Source organism: Pteronotus mesoamericanus, unplaced genomic scaffold (assembly GCF_021234165.1).
Source record: "Pteronotus mesoamericanus isolate MK-2021 breed Mesoamerican mustached bat unplaced genomic scaffold, CSHL_Meso_final contig_2, whole genome shotgun sequence".
NCBI classification, from domain to species: domain Eukaryota; kingdom Metazoa; phylum Chordata; class Mammalia; order Chiroptera; family Mormoopidae; genus Pteronotus; species Pteronotus mesoamericanus.
The window spans coordinates 27,892,388-27,910,061 of record NW_026555084.1 but is presented as its reverse complement, the minus strand read 5'-3'; the positions used below and the strand labels follow the sequence as shown (position 1 = coordinate 27,910,061).

The following is a 17,674-nucleotide window of genomic DNA, read 5'->3' as shown; positions in this document are numbered from 1 at the left end:
AGGCTGCTGAGGGTCGCGGGAGGTAAAGAATGTGAAATGTCTGTGCAAGCTTCAGAACAACTGAGAAGAGATCATCCTATTACTACCCTACCCTCCTGTCCTGGCACTGCCCTTGGAAGTCACTGGTGCCGGGGCACGGCCTCATCCGGAGCCCTGAGGAAGTCCTCCTTCCTGTTCAGGAGAGGGGCACAGCTAAGCTTCCTCCTGAGCCTAGAGCAGGGCCTGAAAAGGGCACCGCGTGCCAGTCCCAACATGATCAGAAACAACAGACTGAAACGCCATGGGAAGCTAAGTTTGGAAAATGCTGCATACGACACCCCACGTTCAGAGTCATACTCAGCATCTTAAAAACCTGAGAGATATGCCCGGGCCAGGTGGCTCAGTTAGTTGGAGTGTTTTCATACACCAAAAGATGTGGGTTCGATCCCCAGTCAGGGTACATACCTAGGGTGCAGGCTCGATCCCTAGTAGGGGCACATACAGGAGGCAACCGATTGGTGTTTCTGTCTCTCTCTCTCTCTCTCTCTCTCTCTCTCTCTCTCACACATACACACACACACACACACACCATATTCTTGGGTGATGATTAAAAAAATTTTTTTAAAAAGACCTGCGAGGTTCTGCAATAAAAATATCAACAACAATGAAAAACTAGCTGAATACTGAGTCTAGCATTTGCCTAGTGTATGAGTCTCCTAGGGACACTATAACAAAGTTCCACAGCCCGGCAGCTTAACACAAGAAAAGTTAGTTTCTCGCAGTTCCAGAGACTGGAAGTCAGAAATCAAGGCATGGGCAGAGCCGCACTCCCTTGGACGGCTCACTTTCTGCCTCTTCCTGGCTTCTGGCGGCCACCAGCAGCACCTGGCCGTCCTTGGCTTAGAGGCTCATCGCTCCGGTCTCTGCCTCTGTCATCACAGGGCAGTCTCTCTATCACCTGTGTCCAAATTTCCCCCTTCTGATCAGGACGCCACTTGTTGGATTAGGGTCCATGCTAATCCAATATGAGCTCATCCTAACGTGTTACACATCTACCAAGTCCTATTTCCCAATAAGGTCTCATCCACAGGTTCTGGGCTAGGACTTCAACGTATCTTTTGTGGGGAACACAATTCAACCCGTATCACCAAGCTTATCTGAACATGGAACATTTTCATCGGTGCATCAGTCAGCAATAGCCAGTGGCCAAACCCAGAACACTCTTTAAAACGTGTTTTTCTAGAACCAAAGCACTCAGCGCCTCACTTACATATCAGTAGGGCAGGATCAGCATTAAAAGACAACAGACACAAAGCAAGTTGTAGCTTGCTTCATTCAAGAAACAGTTATTGAGCAGCTCCAGGCCCCAGGCCAGGGCTGTGTGGGATTGGGGGAGGGGGGGCGCGCAGTAAGAGGATGGTCTCCACCCTCTGGAAATGAATGACCCAATAGGAGCCCTTGCCTCTCGGATCAGGTGGGGAAAGGTAAACACTTCAAGAAACAGAGTTGGAAAGGATGAGGGACAGGTGGCACTTGATAAAGATAAGGGACAGAGAGGGTGCAGGCTGTAGGGACAATGTGAGTTAGGCCAGAGCTAAGAACGCTGGGCTACAGTCTTGGGACCATAATACTGGCCCTAGGGCTGGGAGGACCAGGGGGGAACAAGGCCGAGAGCAGCTCTCCCGCGCACGGCGCATCCACGTCACCTAACAATCCCCAGTCCCTCTAGGATTTAGCCTGGACTCCGTTTCTGCTCCTAACATTAGCCCCTCTGACTTCGTAGACTTAGTGAAGAGTTTTCAAAAGCCATGCAGTGTGAAGTTGTGACTGGTCATCCCGTTGGACCACTGAACCCTGGATGAGCTTATACTCCTGAGTCAGGTGCAGAATTAAAATCACACACACACACACGCACGACTTATCTAAGGTGTTGTGGCCCAGAGGCTACCTCTCCAGACCTCGCCAGGATCTCCTGGGCCTGGGAGACTGAGCAGACACATTCAGAGTGTTACTTATTCACTCCTCTTTCAGTTCCTGGTCAAGACAAGGCTAAGGCACCAGTCTTAAATACTGGAGGGTAGACAACACTGTCTTGTGTTTGGAGGAATAATGACTTACTAGAATATTTGCAGTGCCTCTACTATTTGTATATCCATACACAGTTCTGAAAAAGATGAACCACCCCACTGCCCCAGCCAGTGAATCCTCAGACACAGAAATACTTGCGACCGGCCGGCAAGGCCTCACTCTCCCGGCTGGCCCGCCAGGTTGTGGGGATTGACATGAAGCGCTGGGCTATTTCAGGAGCTCTCAGACATCCAATTTTGACAGAAACAAGCAAGAAAGACATCGGTTCACAATAGGAACAAGAAAGTTGATGTGATGTCAAGACAAATTTGCCCGTGCAAACCCAAAGCAGAAGCTGGTTGGCCCATTGTGAATGCTGCTCCTTCAAGGGAGGAGGAGGTTGTGGATGAGCGGAGCGCGGGCGACCGTGCCTCCGCTCGTCCTCTGACAGCCTGTGTCCTTGCCCCTTTCATGTCTTTGAGAAAAATAGATGTGGTTCTCTCGTACTCCAGCCTTACTATTGAGAAACATTTCTAATGCAAGGACAATAAGATGCCAAAACAGTGCGACGCCATACTGCAAATTAATTCCAAATATTCACACTCAGGGATACTGACACAACTATAATAGTATTCAGAACCAAAGTTCACGCTACCTTCTCTCCTTGCGGCTATTTCTCTCCGGTGTACACGGCCTTCGTACCCACTGTGAGCGCAGCTTCCGGTAAGGAACAGGCCTTCCCTGCCCCGCCCACCCTCGGCCAATTTAATTTAGTGTTTATACCCTAAACACTAAACGGTGTTTAAAACAGTGCAGTTTACCCTACGGATGCAGTTCAGAGGACATGGAGTCCAAACTCAGAGACACCAGCAAATGAGAATGGAAGCCGGAAGCCCACCCTGGAGCCACAGGGTCGACATCCTCTGACAGGAGACGCCAGCACTGCGGATGGCAGCAAGCAGACAGCTCCACTCCTCCCCCAGGAGACAGGCAGTGTGGGAGTTTGGGTCTCCAAGCTCAGAGACACACTTTGATGCTATGGCCATTCTATTTCTTTTATTATGGTGCACAGAATAAGAACTAAAAAGGAGGCAAGAATATGTTAGATGTAGAAGTCAATATGGGATTTGCTCACTTTTAAAATGCTGCCACTCTTTCTGAAGGCTTGCCACAGAGATTGAAACAGAAACCAAAGGCCAGAGTCTGGGCCAAGACCTCACTTTGTTTTCTGACTTCATCTGCCCATCCGTGTCGTTAAGGGGATGGTTGGCGGTGGTCCCATAAATCATACAAAAGACATCCTCTTATTAGAGACTGGGTGCTGTGCCGAAGGTCAGTGAGGAAAACTTCAATTTCCTCTAAGAGATTTCATAAATTACCGCCCATATACTTACCTCAGAGATCAGAAAACAAGTGTGTGAGAGGAACTTTGGCAGGGACAACAGAACATCATGGAATTGTTTTCAAAAGGAAAATTAATTGGTTATTTCTATTTCAGCTTAGCTAAAGCTATAAAAGTCTAATCAGAAATATTTTTCACAGTGGCATCTTTTCCAAGATATTGAAATACCTCAAACCATAAAAGATTTTTAATGTTGATGCTGTTTCTGCTGGTGAAACTAAATAATTACATCAGCCTTCATTCCAAAAAAAAAAAAAAGGCTCCTTGCAAGGGACTGTAAACATTATCATGAATGAGCCAGTTTCCCATACCCCACCTGTGATACGTGAAGGTAGAAGACACAGTTCTCACAAGCAAACCCAGCCTTCAGCGCTTGCAGTCCCTGCAAGCCAAGTGCCGAAAAGTCAGCACCCAGCAAAGAACACATAAAATTTCCAAGGACAGAAGTTCATCTTAGCTTCAACAAACTGCTTCCAAGATGTCACCACTGAGAAAGAAGTAGGAATGAATGCATTTTTCCTACCTTCTCTTCTTGTGACTTCAAAGCTCCTGGATTCCTGCAAGAAAAGAAAGGCTTTGTGTTTTTGAAGAATAATTCATGTGCACAGTTACTTGCAAACATCTCACCTTTTATTAGCCATTTATTCACAGAAAGGTGACCAATGTCTACTAAACTCTCAGCACACATCTATAAATGTAAACAACTTGTTGCTTTGGGGACTTAGGGGAAAACATCGTTAACCGTGCAGTCTTCAATGAGTGGAGCCAACTCTCGGGGTCTTCCTTATGTAGAATCTGGGCTGGTACCACGTGACAGACCTTGTTCCAGGTCGATGCCCTGCCCTCCACCTAGACTGCAAGTGCTTGAAGGGCCTCGGGAAAACATAAGTAGACAAGGGCCAGAGTTATCTGACCAGCAGCAGGTCCCAACAGTGGTGCCACAGTGAAGGCCACTACTGCTCCTGCGGAGGTCACTGGCATAATGTGGCGATGAAGTATGCTCACCTCGGTAGTTTCCAAACAGTAGGGTCTAACGGACATTGCGGATAGCCGGTGCATGCCACCCACTACATTAAGCCCTTAGTTTTTCTTAACCCAGTGTCATCTTCCTGCTAAGTGTAGGGCAATAAGCAAAAGTGTTTTAGAAGTTTCATAGGTAAAACACACAGAGTTCCTGCCTTGAAGATATTCATAGGTAAACAGGAGGCTACAGGGCAAACACAAATTCCTGAAAAATAGAGGGGCGATTTTTCCCTGACAAATACCACTACACGCACACTCAGCTGCAGAGGGGCGTGCGCAGGCGCCTTGGGAACCACGCTGGAGCAGGACAGGCTGACCAGCAGGAATGAGAGAGCGCAGGGGGAGGGGCGAATGGCTAAGGAAACGTGGGGGCGGGGAGGAGCACAGGGTGTGCCCAGGAGACAGGAGAAGTGAGCGCAGAGGGCAAGGGCCGAAAACATATATTGTAGTTTCGCAATGAATAAAAAGTGCCCACTATTCATCATAAATGACCAGTTTAGGACAAAAAGCCTAATATTAAGAGCAAGCTGCAAATCTACGCTAGCAACTGAAGGAACGAAGAGACACACCAAACAGGGGCTACCTCTTCACCATCACGACCAAGAGACCATTCAGTGCCAGCACTTTGTAAACAAATGGCATTATCTGTCATACCTTAGCCTACTCCCTAGCCTTCTTTGGGGGCCAGCACAGGGGAGCCATGTTAGAGAGGAAACACAGGAGGCAGTGAGAAGTTTGTCCTCCCCAAATGACACTCTCTGCCTGCCGTGTCTCGAATGGGTCAAAAGCCCAAGTGAAGGCCTGCGGAGGATACACGTTCCAGGCCGGCAGCGCATCAGCACAGCAAGTGAGCCAAGCGCCCTCCAGGACGCTGGCTCCTGAAGGGGCACTCACAGCCCGGGGCTCGGAAGGGGGGCGTGGGCAGGGCTGAGTGCAACGAGAGACACAAAGCCATGGCGCGCTTCCTGTGCTGCAAGCCCCGCTCCGCCCCTGCTGCCCCTGCGTCACAAAATGGCTCGTGCTTGCGGGACAGGGAAAATCAGTAATCAGCCTGTACGGCTCTGTAAAAATCTTTATGGAAGTTTTATTGCAACCGCATAAAATTTAAGAATTAACTTAAAGAAACCTAACAGTGGTATAACATTGTATCTTTTCATCTAGCAACATGGTGTTTTAAATAATTGGGTCAAATCTACTTTTATTTCTTTCGAGAGTATTTTATCATTTTCCTGTATTTTGAATATTTTAAAGGAGAGTGGTCTTTAATTTTTTGGTGCTTTTTTCCCCTCAGTTTTAGGAATTAAAAGGATACCAGTTTCATAAAATGAATTTAGAAGTTTTCCTTTTATTACATTCTGAAATAGTTTAAATAAAAGTGGAATTATCTGATCTTTAAAATTTCATTTCCCAGATACTTATTAAAAGGGGAGGAAGTGGAGGATCAGAGAGGTTAAAACTTGCCCTAGTTCTCACATTTTGGTTAGTGGCCAGCGGAGATTTAAATTTCAAAGTCTGAATCCAAAGCTTATGCATATGGCAACATGCCACCTTTATTTAATTTCATAAAGATAGTGTGAAAATTAGATGAGATAGATTTCTGCTTTAGGCTATAAAAGAATGGCCTATATTAAGTCAACCCTTCTGTTAAGAAAAACTGTAAAAGTTGTTTAAGAGGTTTCTTATATTCTCAACAAACAAATAAAGAAAAGCTTTTTGAAGGCATATAAAAGCAATAATAGCAGCCAAAACGTGAGCCAATTATTTGGAGAGAAGAAAAGTCCATTGAAGTGAGCCCAATATTTACTGCCAAATTTTTTCTTTGGACCATTTGCAGTTAGAAGCCAAACAGAAAGTGATGTTTCAGAGCTTAAAAAAGCCGGAGTGCAGGGTGTGCGGCCGGTGCTCCCAAAGCCGCCGGAGCTTGCAGGTCTAAGACCCTGGAAACAAGGCCAGGCAGAAGGAGCCCGATAGTCTACAAACAGCTTCCCCTTGAGTTATGTGGCTATGCCTGAGCTGCACATAAAAGAGCAAGAGGTTGGAAAAAAGCTCCCCCCAAATTAGCTTCAGATGAGCTAAAAAAAACAAAGCACAGATTTTGCAATATCATGAGACTAGGAGGGGAAAAATCAGGCTTTCTAAAACAGAGTAGCCCTGGTAAAGGCAGCTGACTTTCAGTTCAGATCATAGCCTCTCAAAGAACTTCTGATCCTGAGTAGATCAGAGAAAGTAAATTCTCTCTGGAAGACAATAAGTTATCCACAGACTTCGTAATTTTTCATAGATGATGTCCAGCATTCAATCCAAAATTAATAGGCATTGCAGGAAATAGGATTGAATGACTGAAATCCAATAAAATAGACATCAGATACAGAACCACAGACTATCCAGATTTTAAAAATATTAGGCACAAGCTCCAGAACAATTATCACTAATATGTTCAGGAAAATAGAAGAAAATATGCTAAATTTCACCATAAAATTTGAATGCACTAAAATAAGAATCAATTGGAAATTCTGGAACTGAAAATTAAATAACTGAAATATTTAACAGATAAGTTTAACAGCAGATTACACTTAACTACAGAGCAAAATAGTAAAATGGAAGCTAGGTCAATAGAAAATAACCAGACTAAAGATCTGAAAGGGAGAAAGAAACAATGAAAAATACAGAAGAGAATGAGAGACACTGCGGCACATGGTGAAAAGCATGTCTAACAAGCATGTGATTGAAGTTTCAGAGTGAAAGGAGAGGGAAAATTAGGCAGAATCAGTATTTGAAGACATATTTGTTGAAAACTTTCTTAAATTGATGAAAGGCATCAAACCAGAGATTTAGGAAGCTCTACAAGTCCAAGGCTAGATGAATACAAAGAAAACCATCAACAGGTACTCACAGAAAAACAGGTGAATATTCAAAGAAAAAAAAATCTACGAACAGCCAAAAGTGGGCAGTGGAGGTGAAAAGGGAGTCTTACTTACCAAGGAGCAACAGTGAGGCTGATGGCTGACCTTGCAGGGGAAATAACGGGTCCAGAAAACAATAGAATGGCATGTTTAAAATTCTGGAAAAGAAACCCTAGAAATCTATATTCAGTGAAAATATGGATATTCATACAGTAAAATAAAGACACATATAGACAAAAACTGAGAGAATACTTTGCCAGGAGATTAATAATAAGAGAAATAAAAGATAACACTTTGAACAAAAGGAAAATTTCCAGATGAATGCATAGTTATGCAAGAAGGAACGAAAAACATCAGGAAAGGTTAAAAAATGGGTAAATCTAATTTTGGCTGCTCAACACAACAACAATATTGCCTTCTAAGGCAGTAATTAATATTTGAAGAACTAAAATAAATGGCAAAATGATCACAAAAGGTCTGGAGGTCAAATGAGACTGAAATCTGAAAATGTCCTATTACTGCCCCCAAAAAGGATAAAATTAGTGCTATGGGGCCAAAGGATTGAGATAACAAAAAACTGAGGAAGGAAAGAGAAAGAAAGAAAAGGAAGGAAGGAAGGAAGGAAGGAAGGAAGGAAGGAAGGAAGGAAGGAAGAAAGAGAGAGAGAGAAAAGGAAGGAAGGAAAGAAAGAAAGCAAGCAAGAAAGAAAGAAAGCAAGAAAGAAAGAAAGCAAGAAAGAAAGAAAGAAAGAAAGCAAGCCAAGAAAGGGTTGGGAAAAAAAGGACCCAAGAACAGAGGAAATAATGTGTTAAATTTAAGCCCATTAAATAAAAGTGGACTAAATAATCCAACTAAAATACAAATACTAACATATTACATAAAACAAAATTCAATTATATGCTACTTATAGGAGACACGGCATAAGTAAAAAGTTACAAAAGGCTGAATGCAGAAAGATATGAAAGATGAACCACATTAATGTCAACTAAAAGATAGTTGGTGTAGACAAAGTAGACTCTAAAACAAAAATTATTATTAGTGACAAAGAGAATGGCTCATCAGGATAAAAAGGACATTTTAACAGGAATATATAACAATTCTAAATTTGTATACATATAACATCATAGACCAAACATATGTAAAGTCAAAACTAAAAGAACTAAAAGAAGAAACCCCCATTGGTAAACCCATAATGAATAGTTGGAGAAGTTAAGAAAGCTCTGTCATTAACTCATAAAATAAGTAGAGAAAAAAACAGAAAGATATAGAAGATTTGAACCGCATGAACAAACTTAACCTAGATGATCTATGTCAAGCACGGTGCTGGCCAACATCTGTCAGTATTTATTCAACATTCACAAAAATTGCCCATATGCTGAGTCATCAGGGTGTTTCAACAAGTTTCAAATTACTAAAATCACATAGAGAACACACATAGTTTTCTGATGCAGCGAAAATAAATTAGAAATCAATAACAAAAGACTACAGAGAAATATTTCCAAATATCTGAAGAAATGAGAAGATATTTTGAACTGGATGATGACTGAGTGGCAGCATTTAAGAAATTGCAGGATGTAGCTATGGCAGTACTTAGAGGGAAATTATAGCCTTAAATGCATGTTAGAAAAAAATAAAGTCTAGAAATCAATGACCTAAACATCTACCTCTAGAAGCTAGAAAAAGGACAATTTAAGCCCACAGAAAGTAGAAGGAAAAACTATGATAGGAGCAGAAATCAATGAAATGTAAGAGAAGAAATTATACCATAAAATTTTAAAGCCAAAATTTGGATCTTTGAAAAAGAGTAATAAACTTAATAGATTCCTAAGAAGGCCGATCAAGAGAAAAGAGAAAACATATACAGAATTCAGACTTGAGCAAGAAACCACCCATATCCAGTTTCTGAGTTTACGACAAAGGTGTCAATGCAACGCAATGGGAACGGGATGGCCGTCTCAGCAGATGGTGCTGGAGCAATTGTCTGTACAGAAAAACATAAACCTCAACTGCCTACCTTACAACACATAAAAATCACATCCAGGTAGACTATAGATCTAAAAGTAAAAGGCAAAACAATAATGCTTCTAGAAGACACCACAAGAGAATATCAACATGACCTTTCAGTAGGTGAAAATTTCTTAAATGGGATGTAAAAGGCAGCCCCATAAAGGAAAAGAAAGACATGCTGGACTTCTTTAAAATGAAAATTTCTGCTCATTAAAAGACACAGTGAAGACAGTGAAGAGTGGAGCCATGAAGGGAACATATTTGTAATAAATACAAAGCAGTCATTCAGCGTGGAGGACATACTGTGGCAAATAAATAAGGCAATTACAAATAACAAAAGACTTGAAGGGAAACTTCCCAAGTTAAAATTACAATGGAATACTGTTCCCCTCAAAAGGAAACATTTAAGACCCTGGTAACGTTGAATGCTTCTGAGGACAGGAGCAACGGTGGCTTCCTTGCCCCTGGAGGGACCAGCGGCAGCAGGACTCTCCTCGCCCGCCTGAGCCTCGGTTTTACAGCCCGAGCCTGGAGACAGGAGCCGCTTCCTACAGTCACTGCTCTTAGGTATCTGAGTGGCTCCTTCTTAAATGTTGAAACCTTTCATGTCTGTTTGACCAATTTCCTACCTTACATTCCACACTATTCAAATAAATAGAGTGATTTCTGTCTTCCAGACCCAGCACCTCCCCTGGTAAACATCCAGCCTGAGGACATTCACGTGAGCTCCAAAACGTGCACGAGAATGCTGGTGGCGGCCGGACAGGCGCGAGCGGAGAGCCGGAACGGCCCGAAGGCCCCCGGCCGCAGAACGGTAGGTGGAGAGCGGTGCGCCCACGCGGCGGGCGACGCCACAGCGACGCCGAAGGGTCGGCTCTGCGCGAGGTGAACCAACCTCAGGGACATTGCGTCGAGAGAAAGAAGGTAGGCACACAGGAGTGCAATTTATGGGGTTTTGTTCCTATAAATTTCAGAAACAAGCAAAAGCACTTTCTGGTGATAGAGTAGTGGTCCCTTTGGAGAGGCTAGTGACAGAGGGGACACAAAGGTGGTTCCCGGGGGCTGGGAATGTTCTAAGTTATGATCCTGGTGGTGGTGGCAGGGTGGGTCCAACTTTGTAAAAATTCATTGAGCTGTCCTCTTAAGATGTGTGCCCTTTCTTACATACCAGATGTGCTCCCATCAAAAATCTAAACACAAAACAGGACAGCGCGCCCACATCAGAAGTTTGGGCTGGATCCTGGCTTACTCCTGCCGGTGGTACCCCCACCACTACCGGTGAAGCACTTCACCTTCCGAAGCCTCAGTTTGTTCATCTGTAAAACAAGGCCGTGACGGTAGCTTCCCCCCACAGGGCAGCTGTGATGATTAAGTGAAATAATAATAAGCCTGCACCACGCTGAGCACGGTGGCCGTCGTCATCGCTATTGTCTAATGAGGGCAACTAAGGGGGAGAGACAGTATGATCGTTTGGGGGAGACAGATGAGTTCAATGGCTCTGTCAGTTATTGAGGCTAAATAAGAATCTGTCTTTCCAGCACTGGAAAATCAGCCCCTCCAAAGCTGCAGCCGGTCTGAACAGAACAGAATTCATTGACATAAATGAGACCAAGGCCCTGGGTGCGCTGCCTCCGGAAAAAAATTATGTGCTGCAGAAGCTTCAAACAAGATGGTTATAAATGAGAGGTAGCGCATGGGCATTACTTAATGACTAAATTTCTTTAACTAAAAATCTAATTTTATTATGGTATAAATCAAACTTTCTGGAAGTAGGGAATTAATTTTAGATTTTTCATTCACTGCTCATAACCTTTGCACGAATTTGACAGCCAAATCACTTTAAATGTCATTTAACCAATACAATACAACAGCTTTATTCCTCATTGTACCCTTCCTGAATCCATTATCTCCCACTATTATATAGAAGAACTTAAGTAAAAAATTACCATTCCATAAAGCTATATTTTACTGTGCAGTTGAATTGCATAATCTTTATTTTTGAATCAATATAATGCAAGTGCTGAGTAATATTTTTCATAATCCAACAGCGTATTATGGATTCTCAGCTACCAAAAGTGGCTGAAAGGTATGAACGCGGAGCCTCGGATTCCGTCCCGATCCCTCTCGCTCCCATTTCAGGCTGTGGGGGAGGCTCAGGAATAGGGTGGTGGGGCTCGGGCACAGGCCGAGGTCCCACCTCCCCACCCACGTAGCCAGCCGTCCTTGGCGAGAGGGTCTCAGTCGGTCATTCGAAGTATTAAGGGATGCAGTGGCTTCTGGGACGATGTTGGCTCTGTGGGTTAGGGGAGTGGGGATTTAAAGTCCCCACTCACGCGAAGAAAATGCCCAGAAAACTAAGCTGGAAGGAGCTCAACACGGCCAGGTCCTTGCAGACCAAGCAGAGGGGCCTGGCGCAGCGGGGGCACGGCCTGCGCAGGTGGGCAGCTGCCGGCCCTCTGCTCCCGCCGGATCCTGCCAGTGAGTCCAGGACCAGCAGCACCTCAGTCCGGCCTCAGAGGAGCCGAGGACACCCCCCTTCCCAGAGTTCCCTCGGCCCCGACTGCCTGATGGAACTTCAAAGGAAGCCTGTGTGTTCAATTTACCAACCGTTTGGTGCAGCGGAGATGGGGGCTCTGCTGACAGGACGAATCGCCCCTGAAACTCTGGCATCTAAATGCTAAGTTCCTCATATCCGAGATGCTCTTAAAACTAACGCTTCTGTAACAACCTCTCTTGGAATTTTTCATTCATTCATTTGAATTTTAAAAACTTGGCTCGCACTGCGTTCATTTTTGCTAGCAAGGCACCATTCTGCAATTAAAAGCTTCGCTGGGGCTGACAGGCTACAGCTAAATACAGCGATGCCTTATGTAGCATGTAGCTGGCTCCCATTTACGGAGCGCACACGAGGCATTTTGTACACTTTATCATGTTGGTATCAGTCAATTAAAAGCAGAAGAAAAACCTCCACATTATCAGATTTCCCAGCACAACACGTCTGGGCTTCAAAACCAGCTAAAGAAAGGGTGAGGGGGATTAACCTTACACCCAAGGGCTGGCTGCAGAGCCAAGTGAGTAATCTGGCTAACAACAGGGTTTTCTGGCCAAGTGTTAGAGAAAAATACCAACTAGGAGGCGCCCGCTCTTGAGAAATGTCACCAGTCAAGAGGTCAGAGCTCATCTCCTGCCTCACAGAGAACAGCCCAGGTGTCCCCCTCTTGTAGGTTGGCTTAACGCCTGCCTTAGAGGCACGTCAGAGGGGGGAGAGGCAAGGTGTCAGTAATAAACCCCAGGACACGTGGGGAGCCAAGGAAGCTGGGCGCCGCAGGGCCCTTCCGCCTTCCAGCCAGCCCCGGCCACAGCCTGCCCCGTCGGGCGGGGCCTTGCTGCCTTTCTCAGGAGGCCAAAAACAGAAGGGGTGGCTCGGGCAAGACGGCATAAGCAAAGGAGGAGGCCTTCTCCAGCCCTGTGGGCGGAGACACGGCTGACTCAGTGAGTAAGGTCCGTACCCCTCCTATTTCCTAGCCAATAATACACGCATCCGTATAAGCAAAGGGGTGTTTACACGGGACAGGCGAGCTTCAAGGGAGGTTCAAGACAAAAGGGAGAGACCGTGTATAGGTGATTCTGAAAAAAGTATCAGACATCTCTTTACCGTAGGGATGCATGCCATCTGTTCAAGAAAAGAAAAGAGACAACTACTCTCGTGGGGCTGCCAGTAGCCTCCCTGTGGCTCACCTGTGAGGAACACCAATTTTATTATGGCAAGACCCTCACAGCCTCCAGGGAGTCTGAACACCCTGATTTGGGCAGTAACTGCCACACCAGCTGCAGCCCTGAGAGAGCCACCCAGACACCTGCCACCGCGGCTCGCCCATCTGTGCAACACGCAGACCGGGCAGCCCAGCCAGGACCCACGGGAAACACGGGCGGCGGCCCACAGGCGCCTCCGCCGGCGCCTTCCGGTGGGGAGCAGGGGCGGCCGGCGCCTGGGCGGCTGTGATTCTCTAAAGGGACAAGGGATTCGTGGTGATTTTAAGACACCGGACAGGAAAGAGAGAATGAGGACACTTACCAGGCCTTTGAAAATTACGATCAGTTGGGCGTTCATTTTCTCATTTTAAAAGGTAAGGAATGAATAGAATATTATATGAGAATTTAGAATCCTAAATTATAGGTATTATTTGAAGCTCTATGCTGAAGGTTATTCATTTAAACTTTTTTTTAAAAGTTGAATTTAAGGCAGTCTTATGTGGCGAGTCTACCAAAGTGACAATGCACGTAAACATTAAAATTACACTTGGTGGAATAAATGACAACGTCTAATATATCACTCCACCTGCTAAACATACCCGCCTGCACACCGCCAGATGAAGAGCCCAGGAAAGACAGGGGCGCTTTCCAGTTTTACCCTCTGTCAGCCCAACAAATTAAAAACTAATTAACTTTTTGATTTGGAAAGCCATCCACACCTCGGCCTCAGAACAAGCACCCGCAGCGAGCGGACCCTCCTAACAGTGAGCAGCTTGGGGCTCCCGTTCGGCTCCCCCGGGGCCGCTGCGTTAACCGGCATCCCCAGGGCCACCAGCAGGGCTCCGCACAGCCCGGCACACTAGGTGCCCCGCGACCGAACCGAACAGCGAGGGCCACTCTGGGCCTTCATTCCGAGGGCGGCCTCTGTGTCCCCCACAACAGCCCACGTCTCATTCCTCTCTTACCCTGGCATAGGGCCTGGCATACGATAGGCCTTAAAATTTATTGCAAGAATAAAATCAGATCGGTTTTTTTATTTGACTTGCAAGAGCATCGGGTGAGTGAGGTTCTCCCCGAGGCTCCCGAAGCCTGACTTCCTACATACACTCGGACAGGGACAGGGACAGGGACACCCCACGATGCCTTCCTCACTCTGGGAAGCTTCGTACCCCCTAGTTGTCCCACCATACAAGCAGCCCCTGCGTGCTGGCTGTGTGTCAGCGCACCCCGCGCCTAAGAAAGTCGAGACCGTTTTGTGGGTGTTGGGCAGAGGACAGATGGCCCCTAGGAGGAAAGGGGACAGGTTTACATTTTATTCACCGTACCCTCCAGGTACCTTCCAGTGGGCCTGCTTAACATGACATTCAAACCTGCCACCTTTTTCCCCTCCGCCAGCTGTACGCCCAAGATGAGATTTAGAATAACCGTGTCCAGAAAATTAAAAAGGCAAAAAAGGAAGAAAGGCTGCCTCCAGGAGACTCCTCCTGTCTATTTTTCATTCTTGTCTTTGGACATGGAGTAGCCAGGGTGGGGGGCGGGGGCAGGGTGTCACAAATACAGATGATCTGATGACGTACAGACGCAGAGTTCCAGAGCTGGGGGGGGGGGGCGGGTGGGGGGGGGGGGGCGAAGGGGGACACGCGGGGAGAGCGGACTGCAGGTCAGGCGGGGCGGTGTCTGACAGCAGCAAGGCGGGAACACGTGCGGTGGCCGGTACCGGAGGACAGGCGCGCCCTCTCCCCGCGAAGGGGCTATAGAGATCCTTTAATCTGAGCTTCCCGACCAGAACCTCTCGTGCTGCCCAGAAACAGATCCCCTTCCCCGCCATCCTCCTGCTTGGCCGGTGACCCCTCTGTCCTCCAGGGCCCCCTGGCCTCCCGAGTGTGTCCTTGGCCTCCTCGTCACTTCCTGCCTCTCCTCTGTGGGCTTTGGGGGTGCGTTTCTGCCAGGCCTCGTCCTGCTGCGCCCCCACCGGACTCGCCCCCGACAGCCAGCTCCTCGCCAGGGCTCTGGGCAGAGCCCTGCCCGGTGTGTTCCTCTGTTCGCTCCTTCCCTGGTTCATGTATCGTCTTCAGTCAGTCAATGTTTCCTGCCCCGCAGACACAGCAGCGCCAAGACAGCCACAGCCCTGACGGCCACAGCCCTGTCCCCGCACAGCCCTGTCCCCGCACTTGTCATCTCACATGGAGAGACAGACCACAAACAAGCAAACGAAATTCATAAAACACGGGCGGTAGGAAGTGCCACGGTCAGAAATAAAACAGGGAGCGGGGACGGGAGAAGGGGGCCGGGGGCCCCCCACGGGGCTGTCGTTTGAGTAGCCGCCTGGACTGCTGAGCGTGGCCTTCCCTGCTCCGTCACCCCTTCTGCCCCACAGGCAAGCTCCCCTCTCCCTTGTCACCTCCCCCCGCCCCCGACCAAAGTGTGGCTCCAGCAGTGAGACGTGGCGGTGGGGGCAGCTGAGCGTCTCCATGGCAGCTTCCGACGGCTGTCCCCTCCGCAGGCTCGCCCTTCCGTCTTCGCGGCCCCCGGGCAGGGCCTCCCACGCCTAGTCACTCACTCGGACCTTCCCCGCCACGCTTCCCACTCAGCGCCTGGTGGGTTTTGATCACTGTCTGAACAAATAATTGGCCTGGACTCCCATGGGCATCTGCTCTTGTCCCAGGAGATAAATCCCCAAACACACTTTAATTAGAAGGCACTTTCGTTGTGCCACTATAAAACTTATATTAAAAATGGAACTTAAAATAGTTTAAATTAAGTGAGCTATATATAATTAAAAAGCCTTTAAGGCACAATAAGGCTCTTTTTCAATTTTCTTTTATAACAGAGTCAAAAAGGAAGAAAGTTACCCCAGAGCTGACATGGCCGGCTTGCTATTCACTTTGTAGCTGGTCCATCCGAGAGCCCCGGGTAAAACCACCAGTTTTTTCCCTGTCCGCCCCCAGCTCCTTAGGTGGGGAGCTGCACGAGCTTCGGTTTGCTCAGCTGTGGGATGAGACCCTTGGGAGAGCACAGCGAGGGGAGCGCCGAGGACCCTCAGTCTCACCCCTCGGCTGGAGAGCGCCCGCCCTGCTCCCGCCCGCTCAGCAGCCAGGCCAGCCCTCGCCGCCCACGCTGCCCACAGCGCCTTGTGTTTGGGGCAGAGACACGTGGAAGCTTTGTCCCCAACAGCCTGAATCATCCCTCCCCCTAAATAGCAAGTGCTGAGAAGGACAATGGCGAGGAAAGTGGAGGTTCTGCCAGAACCGCTTCCCTAGGCTAACCCAGTCTCTCAAAGATTCAAACAGGGGTGTTTTCATCAGCCCACAGCCTGAGCCACATCCCAGAGCCACCGAGTCACAGTTCCTGGGGCCGGGACACAAGCATCAGTATCTTTTTGAAGCTGCCAGATAGTTCAATGCGAGGACAGGTTTGGGAGTCACTGAGCAAACCAAGGATCTTACCACCTCTCCCTCCCGGTACAGGGTTCTCACGGCGCACCCGCCGCTCCTCACTGTGGGGTTGGGCAGCCACCTCTGGGTCAGCCTGGCTCCCGCTGGGGCTGGCAGGACTCTCCCAGGAGCTGCTTGGTGCCTCTGCCACAGAAGCTGTTCACAGCGACACCAACTTCTCCTCCTCAGCAAGAACAGGTGAAGCCACGGAGGTGGCAAAGGACGGACTGCGTTCTCTTCCTGCAGCGGTGAGGCCAGGCCAGCGTGCAGACCCCGGCAGCACTGGGTGCAGGGGACGGGCGGGCAGGCCCAGCACCCAGGGCTGCGGAGCCGCCCCATGCCGGAGAGGAGGGGTGGCCGGCCTGGAGCGCAGCAGCTGGCTTGCGGAGGCCATGGGGGTGCGCAACGGGGCCTGGGACCCCGCCCACTGAGTCAGCAGCGGCAGGCGTTCACCTCCAAGTTCAGTTCTCTCGGCCCTAAGGTGAGGCTCAGGGCAGTGCCCGTGCGACTGTGGTGACAACCGAGAGAGAAGGGGTACAGAGAGCACGCAGTGTTTGGTTTCCACCCACAGATGGCACCTTGGGGACTGCTGGGCACCACTTTGCCCAGCACGGAGCACAGTGCCCAGAGGGGAAGAGGTGCTGGTCCACGTTTTGGGGCCTCCGCAGTGGGGCAGGGCCGGCAGCTCCGCCGCAGCCGGTGGGCAGTGACGAGAGAGATGGGGCCGGGGCCGGGGCGGGGGGCGGCTCCAGCGGTGGCACTGTGTTGCCCTCGAACCAGCCACGCCTGGCCAGAGCCGTCCGCGCCTCTTCTGACCGCACCCCGGGCTGCCACCCCAACCGTCTCTCATCCTTGGGGCTGCCCGCTGGCTCCCTGGCCCCAGCACATGTAGATGCTGGAACTCCTTCCCCTCGGTTTTCTGCGGAACGGGCGGGCACGGCGCGCGTCCTACCACAGAGTGGCCCTCCCCTCTGCAATCGCGGGCAGCCCTGGCCGCTCTCCGGCCGTGGCGGCTCCGTGGAGTGGGGGCCGCAACTCCCTGGTGTCCTCGCCCACCTGGCCGGGGCAGGCACACCTGTGAGGGAGCCTCCGCCCCCGACCGCCCT

General features: G+C 48.6%; 1 protein-coding gene across 6 annotated transcripts in view; it reads right to left on the bottom strand.

The window, feature by feature from the left end:
- The window catches only part of FSTL4 (follistatin like 4), a 359,817-nt gene that overhangs the window by 319,308 nt on the left and 22,835 nt on the right, over nt 1-17,674 (bottom strand). For 3 of the 6 annotated variants that reach the window (XM_054568474.1, XM_054568472.1, XM_054568473.1), the window contains exon 3: nt 3,972-4,005. The exons of the other annotated variants lie outside the window; for them this stretch is intronic. In XM_054568474.1, the coding sequence (XP_054424449.1) occupies nt 3,972-4,005 (34 nt within the window). The remainder of the gene's footprint in view (nt 1-3,971; nt 4,006-17,674) is intronic. 6 annotated transcript variants of the gene reach the window in all.